The sequence below is a fragment of the Pelecanus crispus genome, chromosome 5, assembly GCF_030463565.1.
Source record: "Pelecanus crispus isolate bPelCri1 chromosome 5, bPelCri1.pri, whole genome shotgun sequence".
NCBI lineage: Eukaryota > Metazoa > Chordata > Aves > Pelecaniformes > Pelecanidae > Pelecanus > Pelecanus crispus.
The window spans coordinates 72363023-72375144 of NC_134647.1; the positions used below are offsets into that span (position 1 = coordinate 72363023).

The 12122-nt window shown below is 64.2% G+C and overlaps 1 protein-coding gene across 6 annotated transcripts; it reads right to left on the reverse strand.

Annotated features, from left to right (window-relative positions):
• Window positions 1–4782: 4782 nt before the first annotated feature.
• On the reverse strand, window positions 4783–10269 carry KLF17 (KLF transcription factor 17). Of its 6 annotated transcripts, none has more exons than XM_075710397.1 (5): window positions 10160–10269; window positions 8965–9889; window positions 7633–8101; window positions 6316–6611; window positions 4783–5570 (listed from the first exon to the last, which is right to left on the reverse strand). In XM_075710397.1, the coding sequence occupies exons 1-3, from the start codon at window positions 10250–10252 to the stop codon at window positions 7926–7928; spliced, it is 1194 nt and encodes a 397-aa protein (XP_075566512.1). In that variant the 5' UTR covers window positions 10253–10269; the 3' UTR covers window positions 4783–5570; window positions 6316–6611; window positions 7633–7925. The 6 variants fall into 6 exon arrangements, with proteins under 6 accessions (XP_075566512.1, XP_075566511.1, XP_075566509.1 ...); XM_075710396.1 differs by having other exon boundaries at window positions 6316–6899; XM_075710394.1 differs by having other exon boundaries at window positions 4783–5215; window positions 5351–5570; window positions 6316–8101.
• Between the last annotated feature and the right edge of the window lie 1853 nt (window positions 10270–12122).

A 12122-nucleotide genomic window follows, 5' to 3' on the forward strand; every position in this document is an offset into this window, starting at 1 on the left:
CGCCTGCCCGCTGGCCTTGCCCGCCGCCGCCCCGTCCGTCCCCTCCAGCTCTGGGGGGGGAGGAAACCACGGGGCCGGGGTTAACGTGCACCTCCCGTGGGGGCTATCCCATACATACACAAACACGCCTATGTGTATAGACGCATACACGTATATCTGCATACATACACGGATGTACACACACCCCCCTCAGCCGCCTCCCCATCCCCCTCAGGCCCAACAACGGGGCCTCGCACCCGGCCGGTCCCGGCAGCCACCCGCGCCCAGCCCCGCGGCGGGGTCCCGGGAAGCCCGCGGGAGGACGGGCGGGCCGAGGCGCGGCCGTGGGCCCAGCACAGCCCCCAGCCCAGCCGGTCCCGCGCTCACCCACCCGCGCCGGCTCCGCAGCCACCGGGACGGTGCGACCACCACAGCGGCCCGGGCAGCGCCACTTCCGCTCCCGCCGAGAGGCGCCCGGAAGCGCCCGGAGCCCTTTGGGGGACGCACCACGGCGGGGCGGGGGCATGGCGGGTTCTCGCTCCGCTCCCGGCTGGTCGGGGCCGCCCCGGGCCTGGCGCCGCCGCCGCTGCCGTCTCCTCCCTCACAGCCGGGCCCGCCCGGGTCCGACGTACCTCCTGTCCCGCTTCGGACAGAGAGCCCGCTGCGGGCGGGACTCGCTCCCGCGCCAGGAGGTGGCAGCACAGCCGTGCTCCGCCCGGGCCTCACGGGTGTCTCCGAGCCCGGCCCGGGGCACCCCCCGCCTCAGCCCGGCCCGCGGCCGGGGGTCGTTCCGTGTGCGGGAGCAGGGGGCTGCAGGGCGCCCCGGGCCTTCCAGGGTGCTCCCACCTTCCCCCCGAAGTTGCCCGAAGCGAGAAGCTGAGGGTGCCCGTTCCCCCGCGGCCTTGGCTCTGCCTCGGCCGGAGACGCTGGGGCTGTGGGGCAGGTCTGGGGCAGGCCGCCCCCACCCCACCACCTGCCTGGCACGATGGCAGAGGGCAGCTGGGTGGCAGTGCCCTGCTCTCCCCAGGGTCTCGGGGTTGACGCCGGCTCCCCGCAGAGCTCGTAAGAAGTTTTCCCATCTCCTCGCTGGCTCCTGAGGCGCTCGCTCGCGGCTGTCACACCTTCCCGCTCTCCCCGCCAGCGGCGAGCCGGCTGTGCCAGGTGGCTGCCTGCCAGGCGGGCGCTGCACCGCGTGGCACGTTCGGGCTGCCCATCCCAGCTTCATTTTACAAAGCGTATGCTCCTCACCTTCACACTTGGCAAGGAAACCCTCCCGAAGCACTCCAGAGCCGCAGCACTTACCTGAGGCTGCAGGCAGCCAGGAGTGAAAGTTTTATTAATAGGACTGTCCTGTTTCCTCTTCCCTGTGGGAGGAAAGAGGGAGGGGGAACGGGAAAGGGGGAGGAAACAGCAGTGGGGAGCCAGGAGGGACTTCAAGAAATCACCTGCATTGAGGCAGGAGCAAGGCTGCCTGGTGGCAGTTTGTCCGAAGCAGAAGGTTTGGCATGGGGCACAGAGGCCCACAGCGATCTACCAGCCACCTCAGATAGCCCAGGAGAGGGGGGACCCCCGAGGGGATCTCTTCTGTGCAGCTGCCCCAAGAGGATCTGAACCCCGCTGTGCAAGGGTGACCTGGACACGCAGGTCCCAACGCCAGCCAGGCTGTGCTGGAGTTGCTGCTGTTCCCATCCTGCTGGCAACCTCTTCCCATGGGAACTGGTGCATCACCTCCGCACCAAGGCCCAGCCTGCACCAGTGTGCCCCGACGGGAGCTGCTAACACCCCCGGAGTGTCATCTGTTGTCCCCAGGAATCATTTAATCCCTTTTCTGTCCCCTCCCACGCTGCCAGGGATGGCTTTTAGCATCTTGACCCTTCCTCCCACAAGCCCGGAGCCGGTCCCCAGGTTTCTCCTGTCCTACCCATTTGCTCTCATCTCTGCCACATCCACCCAAGGCCTCTCCCCATCAGTGCGTGTGGCCATTCCTAATCATTTCTAGCATCTTCCCTTGCTCTCTTGCCACAGCTGGCCCGGAGGTGGTGTCCCCGGTCCCCCGAGGTGGGTCTGCAGAGGGAGACAGGGCTTTGCCAGCACTGCCTTCCTCTGCCTTTGCTGACACTGTCACCCTGCTCTGCCTGCCTGGCCAGCCTGGCACTGCTGCTCCAGGGAGAGTTTTGTCAGACCAGGGGAAGAGGATCTCTCTCTTCGCCCCTCACTCATGGGTTGTTCACAGTCTGTTCATGTTGTTAAACAGCACTTACAGAAAACACAACAAGTCCTGAAATAAAATCCAGAGACAGATGGCCATTCGGTGTCCTTGGGTTTTGATTATATCCCCCACTTTTAGGCCTGACCTGCTGAAGCCCAGCTTCCAGCCTTAGCCCAGCAGGACTCAGCCCAAGCTCTGCCCTGGTGCAGGGTGATCAACTCACTGCTCTTCAACAAACTAAGCCCACAGCACATTTTGAGCTCCTCTCCCCAAGGTAGCAGCTTTTTAACCTCATGAAAGGTGGAGATTGTGAGCAGCTGGGTTGCATTATCCACAGCCTGTCTTCCCTGCGCCTCCGTGAGCGTGGGTGTCACTGCGGGGCTGCGTCCCACCAGGAGCTGTATGGACCTGCAAGTAAAATACATTAGCTGGGTGCTTCTGCTAACCTGATCAGCAGTGCAGCAATTAGCACTGCCTTCAAAGGGACCCAGAAATGTTGTTTCTGGGCAGCAGCCACTGCATCCCAGAGCTTGCACAGCCTTCAAAGAACAAAGGGGCACAGCTGGAGACCTTGGTCAACGCACACATCCCAGTGCCATCCATGAGAGTCCTGCATGGGGAAACGTGCCCAGGTCTGTCACCTCCCTGGAGCACTGGGGTCCTGCCTTGCCAGGGCACAGGGAGAGCCCAGGGAATGCAGCAGGTCAGGGAAAGCCAGCAACTGCAGGAAGCCCAGTGCTCCTGTGCCCCAGGGCTTTGGCAGGGGGACAGCAACAGCCAGCATCACTGTCCTGTCACTGCAGCCCCATCACCCATCTCCTGCCATCCTGCAGGCACAGGGTGCCAGCCCTGGGTGACCTCCCTGCCACTCAGCAGCTGGGGGAGGGATGTCCCCCGACATTTAGCCCTGGCAGGAGGGCAACGCTGGCCCCCTCCCAGCCAGCCGCCTGCCCATCCCACGGTCCTGGGGGAAGGATGCTCCTCATGCCCTTTGCCCGTACCCCGGCTACCAGGCATGGCCATAGGTGGCCCCGGGCCAGAGGTATGCGTGCCTCCAGCCCAGGGTTCAAGGCGTGTGTGTCTCCCGGCCTGGCACCAGCGGAGGAGGAGAAGTGCAAACACTGCGGCCAGTGGGGTGGGAGTAGGTTATCTGGGGCCCGGCAGTGAAAAAACTCTCAGTGTGTGACTAAGTCACAATAGCACCAGGTGTGGGTCCAGGCAGGGTGAGCGAGCTGGGGAGTTATCGCTTCCCCATGGGTTCAGGTGCCTGAAGCCAAATGTTTCCTAAGGGTGCGGTGACAGCCACAGCCCCGTTATCATGGCGCCTGACCCACCCCAAGTGGTGGGGACAGGCTGCTGGACCTTAATCCCGTGGCAGGGATGGGACACTTCCCACTGCCCCACTGGGAGGGGGGACACCAGCCCTAGGAGCATCCTTCAGCAGGGACTCCCCATCCCTGGGGACCTGAGCATTGTAGCAAGGAAAGGTCTGTGTCAGCCCCTCCAAGCACCCCGAAAACATCCCTCCCACCCTGGAGCACCCAGGCTGCATCCCACCTCCAGCACCCGCACCCCCTCCCCAGCTCCATGCTGTCCCCATGAACTGCAGCAACGCCAGGGTCGAGCCCTGGGCAAGGAGCCCTCCCAGACCTGCAACCCCCTTTCTCCCCATGGCCCCGCATCCCCGGGCCAGCTCTATGGGACCTGTTGGCTGCAGCATGGGGGATCCCCACAAGCTGTGTCACCCTCAGAGGACAGAAACCCACCCGAGCTGCTTTTTCACCCCACCTCCAGCCATGAAATCCCTGGGGCCCCGCTCCTGCTGGCAGGTGACTGCAGGGTGCCAGGCCACGCTGCGGCCATGACTCACCCCTCTGCGGGGAGGTGTTTCTCCATGCCTCCATCCTTCCCTTCCCCGCTTGTCTCCCCGCTGTGCTGGTTCGGCTGCACCCCAAAGCCACAGGGCTGAGCTTTAAGGTTTGCAGGGGGGGCTCAGGGACCTCTGCATTGCCCACCACAGCAGCTCCTGGGAGCCTTTTTGCCAGGAGGCGACCAAGGGAGGAAAGGAAGGCCAGGCTGGCAGGAGGAGATACATCCCAGAGTGGGGTCTGCGTGGCCCCAGCATGGGCACGGTGGCATGGGCACTGCAGCATTGCCGTGCCAGACAACTTTCCCTCTGCACCATCCCTGCAGCAGCCCAGGACACCGAGACCTGCCCCAGGCTGGGCCAGCCACGGACCCAGGGGTTGTACGCAGGTAAATCAGCCCTTCAGGAACCAGCCTGGCTTCTCTGGAGCATCCCCCTCTCCTCTGGCACAGGACACTCTGTTAGTGCCACGTCTCCTGCAAAGCAGGGTCCCACCTGGTTGACTGGCACATTTTGGGTCCCCACGTGCCCCTGCCAGGCTGGGGCAAAGCACTTTCCAGCTGACCGCGGGTGCATGGACCACAGGCAGGGATTGTGCCCCAGCCCTGCCTTCCTCAGCACTGCTGAGAGTATTTTCTTGCTGCCCTCATCGCTTTGCAGGGCAGGTTTTGCTGGGGATGGGACTGGGCTCCCTCCTCCAACGGAGAGTGCATCTTGGCCCAGGCAATTGGAAGAAGGTGGTTTTTATTAACAACAAATTAACCGTAATTGCCATTTCCATTACAGCCACTCCTCGCCCAGGCAAGGTTCCTGGCCGTGCCGGTCCCTGCGATCGCCGTGCTCCATCGTGTGCCCGAAGGAGCGCCTTGCCCTGGGCCCGGGGGAGTGAACATGGAGCGGCTCTGCCCAGAAGAGTAGCCAAAGCGCCTTCCCCTGCTCTTGCCTCCATGTAAGGCAGTGGCAGCAAAGCCGGGCCTCGCTCCCGCCCCAGCACAGCGATGATGAAAGGCGAGGAGGAACTGGTTTGTGCTCTGATCTCAGAGCTGAACCTCAAAACAGCCGCGGACCGTCACTCCGGCTCCCAGGATGCTTAGGGAGGACAGGACAGCAGAGCCAGCCTTTCCAGTGGGACAGGATGGTTGGAGAAATTCATCGTTCCCCTGGAAATAAAAATAATAATCATAATAAAAACACAAAGCCAGAGATTACTTATACGCACACAAACACACAGGCATGCACTCTCTCCCCATCTGGCTTTGCCAGCCTGACTCATCGCTAATTCAAACAGCCCACACCTTTCTCTCTCCCTCTGTGTGACGTTTTGAACAAGTCTCTGGGGAAGAAGCAGCAGTTTTGATCTGGCTACCCCGCCGGCATCAGACCCTCACCCTTAGGTACCAGGGGTCCCAGGAGCAAGACACCTCCGGTACCCCATCACAGGTCACTCGTGTCCCAGTACGGTCACCCCCACACAGGCACTTCTCAGAAAGTGGGGCAAGCAGAGGGTGGAGGTGGCTGTGGAAAGGACAAGTGATTGAGCCTGGTGGATCTGTGACACCTGTGGATGCAGTCCCAAGGTCCCATGCCTGGGCCCACAGGCAGGACATGACTTCCCAAGCTGCTGCCACGCTGCCTGGAGACACTCACACTGTTGTACCTGCTCAGGGCAGACCCCAAGACTGGGCACCAGCGCCAGGACACTCAGCCTGACCCCAAAACACTAACCACCCCTTGGAGAGGCAGCAGTCCCGCTCCGCCATTCCCATCTCTTTTTCCAGCTCAACTCTCTACAGCTGCAAGCGGGAAACAGGGAAGCAGCAGGATCAGCCCTGCCCAGCCCATGCTGGCAGCACAGCTACATCCCATTTCCGCTTGCGGGTCAAGCCCCAGGGCATCCCCCAGCCCTGGCCGGCTGCCGGGGGTTGTGGCAGCAAGCACGGGAGGAGGAAGCCGCCACCTCCACCACCCTGGGCCAAGGGCACCGCACAGCCCGTACGGCGCTCTCCCTGCGCTACCAGCATGGTGTCAGGTCCGAACAAGCCCCAGCCTTCAGAGGGATGCGTGCATCACGGGTAATCAGCCGTGGGAGGGAGGGATGGAGCCAGACCTGCTTGCTGAGCTCGGGACCTGCCAGCACGCTTGTGCTGAGTCACCACCTATTAACGCAGGGAAACCTCAGCACCTGAACCCCGCCAAGCTGCCGGGCCACTGCCAGGAGGACAGCAGGGACGGCACACGGGGCCAGGCAGCTGCCATTGACCTCCCCGTTGTGACCACAAGGCCGGTGCCACAGAGCTCCCGCTGCAGAGGACAGCGGGATGGGACCGCTCGGGAAGAAGATGGGACCAGTGAGGTTCCTGGTACAGTTTCGGCTGCCATTCCCCTTGGCAGTGACTCACCGCAGGACCAGTCACGCCATCCCGGTGCCGCAATTGCCCCATCTGCAGATTAGGGAAACTGAGGCACGGGGAAGTGGGGTGACTCAAGAGCTGTTGCACAGGAGATGCTGCTCAGATGCCGAGGCTTGGGCGTTCCCCATCGATCCTCCGCAGCTAACTTAAGCAGAAATGAACATCGATATAAATATTTACTGACAAGTAAGCCCAGCCTCACCCTCTCTTCTTAGAAGAAAGCTTTAAAGTAAACTCTCCTGGCTCTTTCATGTTTACATCTTGTTTATTTATTATACAGCAGATCACAATATTTCAACAGTTTGCATATAAAGAAAAGTAACATTTCAGAGTGCAAGAGACCTAACGTGCCCAAGCAGAGAAATGTTAATTAACAATATACACAGACGGGAACAGTGCACTTCCCAAAGCCGAGACTCATCTGTGTTCCCAGCTGGAAGAAAAAAATATATTAAAAAACAGAAACATTATATATTACTGCTTTGTTTAATTTACAACTTGCTTTGCAGAAGCTGCACATAAAAAGACTCATTTTCTTTTGAGTTTTCTCTTTTTTTTTTTTCCCTCTACAAAAGTTTCAAGTATAGCAGAGACCTGGGCATTCATAGCTGGACTCACTGTCCTTTACACACTAAATTTAAAAAAGCAGCATGGGGAAGGCAGCTGCAGCAGTACCTGGTGTCATCCTGAGGGGAAGAACAAGACAAACGAAAGCAGACGAGAGCCAGGAGAGCCATTTTAGGCTCCCAAGTGGAAAACTGTGGGAATGACTGGGACCAGACTGCCCAGCGGGGTCCCAAGCTAGAGACAGGAGCGTTCCCGCTCCCTGCGCAAGGTGATGCTGCAATGCCAACCCCTGCAAACCTTTCTAGCCACGAGCCACAGTCAGGTCCCACTCTCGCCCCGTCCAGCCTGGGCTTTTGGGTCGGGAGGTTTGTTCTGATGCCCACAACCGAGAAGACCAGCGACCCACTTCCCAGTGCCGTGACCCACGCACCCAGCAGGCACAGGTCTCCAGCCAAAACCTGGCCAGAGTCAGCCACCACAGGCCCTGGAGCCATGGGGGTGCCAAGATCAGAGGGGGAGGAAGGTTTTTTAAGCTGATGCAAAATACAAGCCAGGAGCTCTTGGGACAGATCCCTGCTGCACTGGCCCCCCCTACTCACCAGGTGCCTGGCTGGGGGAGACCCTCCAGCCATGGGGAGCTGAGTGGTGGTGCCTGGGCAGGGGCTGGAGACACTTCTTGCAGCTTTGCTCCCCATCTACACCCCAAAGCAGCCCTTCCCCACCACTCGGCTGGGCCCAGCTCTCACAGTGGGGGCAGGAGGAGAAAACTTGTTATCAACTACAGGCGGAGAGGGCTGGGAGGCTGGGCTGCTCCCCAGTGCCATCCCTGGCCCGATGCTATTTACACCGTGAGCTGGCTCTGGGGACACCGAGTCCAGCCGTGGCCTGCCGCTCACATGTGCCGCTTCATATGGAGGGCGAGGTGGTCGGAGCGGGAGAAAGCCCGCTCGCAGAGGTGGCACTGGAAGGGCCGGTGCCCCGTGTGCTTGCGGTAGTGGCGGGTCAGCTCATCGGAGCGGGCAAATTTCCAGCCACAGCCTTCCCAGGTGCAGTGGTAGGGCTTCTCGCCTGCAGAGGAGAGGGGGTGTCAGTGGACTTGGAGGTCCCCATCCTCCCTGTGCCTTCACCCCGGTGCTCCCCTGCCCAGCACCCCCTTTTTGGGAGGGATCCCTGCCCACCACCCTCAGGAGAGGGGAGCCCTGCTGTATACTCGCTCCCTGCACACCTCTGCCTGACCCACCTTTCCTTTTGTCCCCTACCTTCCTGCCCTTCCCCATGTGCTCCGCTGTCCCATATGCCCTGCACGGGGCTCATCTTCTGGGCACCCGTGCCCCACTTCAAACTGTGGGTGCTCCCCTGCCTGTCCCTGCTGTGGGGCCGCACCATGCGCCCTGCCCCAGCTCTGCCGGGGGCGTCTCACCATACACTCCCAGCCTGGCTCCCCGCTCCATTTGCCCCCAGCCCAGCTGGGGGGCTTCTCCATGTGCCCCCAGGCCCTGCCCCTTCAGGCACCCCTGGGCGCCGAGGCCGGGGTGAGGTGTCGCAGGGTGCTGTGTGCCTCGGTCCCCGTGCGCCCCTGCCCAGCCCCCGTCACAGGGGTCCTTCTGAGCACTCCCGGGGGCATGCCCACTTGCACCCTGCCCCACGCAGGACCCCTCCGTGCAGCCCCGTGCCAGCTGCGGGGTCTCTCTGGGTGCCCTCACCCGGCCCCACCACGGGGGACCCTCCGTGCGCCCCCGGACTAACCGCGGGGGGGTCTTCTCCGTGCACCCCCTGTGCCACCTGCCCCGGCACCCCTCCACACCCCCGGGAACCACAGCAGAGCGGGCTCGCGGGTCTCACCGTGTGCCCCGGTCCGCCCACCCGGGACGCTTTGCGCATCCCCCCCCCTCCCTCCCCGCCCATGGCCGCCCTCCCCGGCGCGCCCTTACCCGTGTGGGTCCGCATGTGCGCCTTGAGGTGGGAGCTCTTGGTGTAGGTCTTGCCGCAGCCCGGGTATTCACAGTTGTGCGTGGCCGTCCGCTTGCGCGCCCACGAGCGACGGCCGCGCTTGGGTTTGCAGTCCTCGGGAGGGGCCCCGGCCGGGAAGTACTCCAGCACCGGGGAGTTGGGCGGCGTGACCAGCAGCCCGGGCAGCCCCGCCGGGCCCGGCCCCGGCCCCTTCAGGGGCTCCCTGAAAACACTGAAGTGTCCATGAAACTGCGGCGGCGGCTGGGGGGCGAAGTGGGGCGCGTAGCGGTGCGGGGCCACGGCGTAGTGGGGCGGCAGGTCGGCCAGGAGGTGGGGGTCGGCGCCGGGCAGCGGCTCCTCGGGGGGCCCCAGGCGGCCGTGGGCGAAGCCCGGGTAAGGCAGCGGCGGCACCGGTCCCGGCCCGGGACCCGGCGCCACGCGTGGCTTGTGCTCGCCGCCGCCCGGCCCCAGGTACTCGGCGGGGGGCAGCCCCAGCATGCAGGCGCGCTCCTCCGGCTGCTCCTTCTTGATGCGGGGCCCGAAGGGTGCCGGGTGCAGGGGCGGGTGGTGGTGCGGGGGGCCGCCGGGCACCCGCAGCTCCGTGTACTCCCTCCGTTGCAGGTCGCAGTGGCCGGGCAGGTCCGGGGTGAGCAGCTCGGCCACGTAGCTGTGGCCCTGGCCCTCGGGGTAAGGCGCCGGGAACTTGCCCGGCGTGGGGTAGGAGCCGTCGCTGTCGTAGGTGGTGCCGCAGCTCTCGGGCGTCTCGGGCAGGGGGTAGTTGGGGCCGGGGCCGGGCGGCCCCTGCCCGCCGCTGCTGGTGTGCGCCAGGATGAAGTCCAAGTCCACGAACTTGCCCAAGTCGTCCTCCTCCCGCTTGACGGCGGCGCCGTCCTGCTGCAGCATCCTCTGCGGGGAAGAGGGGCGTCAGGACCGGCGGGGCGACGGCTGCGCCCGCCGCTCGGGCACCGCGGTCCGCGCCTCCCGCTCGGGGCGGCGGCGGCTCCCCCCAACCCGTCCGACGGGTCGGCACCGCTTCGGCTGCGCCGCCCCCGGGGCGCCCTCCGACGGCGGGAGGGGGGGGCGCCCCCCCCCCCAGCCGGGCCGAGCCCCAGCCCGGGACGCTCTGCCCTGTACCCCCCCTCCCGCCCCCCTCGCCGCCCCCTCCCCGGTGCTTACATGGAGCATGTCGGCAGGCCGCTCCTCCAGCGGCAGCAGGTTGGCGAAAGTGGAGATGGAGGGCAGGGTGCTCTCGTCCACGGCCGCCGCCATGGCGGGCGGGCCGGGGGGAAGCGGGGCCGGGGCGGGCTGGGGGAGCGCGGTGCGCGGAGCCCGGCACCGCTCCGCTCCCCGCGGCGGCGGCAGCGCTGCTCTGCGCCGCCCCGCGCCCCTAAGCTGTTAACAGCATGGCTGCGCCCCTATTGGCCCGGCCCTCATTGATATTCACCGCCGCCGCCTCCCATTGGCTTCCCCATCGCCCGGGACACGCCCCCTCCCGTGGGGCTGCCCCTGCGTGCGGGGGGCGGCGGCCGCCCCTGTCCCGACAGCCGCCCCTGGCCCGACGGCCGCCCCTGTCCCGACCGCGGCAGCCTGGCGGGGGTCCCCGCGCCCTGCCCCACGCTGCGAGCGTGGGTTGCGTAGCCGGGTCCCCCCGCGCCCTGCCCCACGGCGGAAGGGGCAGGGGTGCCGCTGTGGATCGCAAAGCCCAGGGTCCCTCTTGCCCGTCCCCACGACGTGAGGGGGGCAGCGGTGCCCTGACACCTTGCCCCACACTGCCAGCGGGGAGGGGGGGGCTGTAGATCTCAGAGCCGGGGGTCCCCCGGCACCCAGCCCCGAGTGGGGTGGAGGCGATGGCCACGGCGCACACCAGTGTGCGTGGACGTGGACGTGAGCGGGAGCGTGCCAGGGAGGTCTGGTGCGAGGTTACAGCTGAGAGCACGCCGGCCAGTGAGCCGGCCACAGCGCTCGCCATGGGGGATGCCGAGCATGTCAGCGAGCAGAGGTGCTATCGCAATGGGTGCCAGCCGGGGAGCTGGGCCGGGGTGGCTGAGCCCTCGTGCCCCCATGCCGCTCGCTTCATGTAAGAGCGCCCATGAGGCCGCGTCCCCCCGCACTGGTGCTGCCGGTGAGGCAATCAGCAGCGCAGAGCGCACCAGCTCCCATCTGGCCGCGCGCAGGGTGCGTGTGCGAACCGAGATAACTGCCCGGCAGGGTCTGCCGGGGGGCTGGCACCCTGCCTGCATCGCCTCATCTCGCTCCACAGCCCCTGCGGGATGTTTGTCTGCCCTGCCTGCGGACCGGTGCCGCGGATGAGCCTCTGACTGCTGTGCCACGGGGGGCACGGGCCAGCTGGCCGACCCTGCCTACCCCACGGAGCCCCCGGGACAGTGCTGTCTGCCCGAGGGCTTCCCACAGTGGGGAACATGAGGGGACCAGGATGTCCCACCTCACAGAGGACACGCAGGTACCCCGCTCCATGCCAGTATGTCAGGACATGGCACGGAGACCTGGGTCGCTGGGCAGGCCTCCCTGGGGGCTCTCTGCCACCCTGTCCAGCTCACAGGGAGACCTTCTCCACCTGGCCCCCATCCAGCCAGTACCAGGAATGGCCCTGCTACTGTTGCGCTTGTCAAGAAGCAATGGCCCTTATCTCCCGGAGCCTGTCTCCCTGCTTTCTGGGGCTTTCCATCCCCAGATACCTTTCTAAGAACTGGGGCTGGTGCCTGCACTATTTAGAAGCGAGGAGTCGATTTAAAAAAAAACAAATATAAACACCAAAGGTGAGGTGCGCGCACACACACGCACACGCTGCTTCTGGATCCAAAGCTACTCTACCAGTTGCTTTCATCACCACACTTTAATTATAAGGGTGGAGCATTGCAATAAATTATTTCAGTAATCCGGTGGAACAACAACAATTCAAATCTTCCCCCTTCTACCAGGAATCCCTGCCCTGGTTTCCAGAGCACACGCTGGGTTGCTGCCTGGGCCCCGCGTGCCCAGCTTCTGGTGAGGGAGCGGGTTTATTAATGCCACCGGCAGGTCGAAACACACAGGCTGAACAGTCCTTCCTCGGAAAAAGTCACCTCCGAAGTGGCAAAGAAGCATGTGGGCATCACTCAAAATCCCTTTTAGCCTGGCC

Excerpts from the sequence above, each read along its gene's own strand:
- KLF17 (XM_075710397.1), bottom strand. The coding sequence starts at position 10,252 with ATGGCGGCGGCCGTGGACGAGAGCACCCTGCCCTCCATCTCCACTTTC. Across the intron at positions 9,890-10,159 it reads GGCCTGCCGACATGCTCCAT|AGGATGCTGCAGCAGGACGG; the intron begins GTAAGCACCGGG and ends TCTTCCCCGCAG. Across the intron at positions 8,102-8,964 it reads GCACATGCGGACCCACACGG|GCGAGAAGCCCTACCACTGC; the intron begins GTAAGGGCGCGC and ends TCTCCTCTGCAG.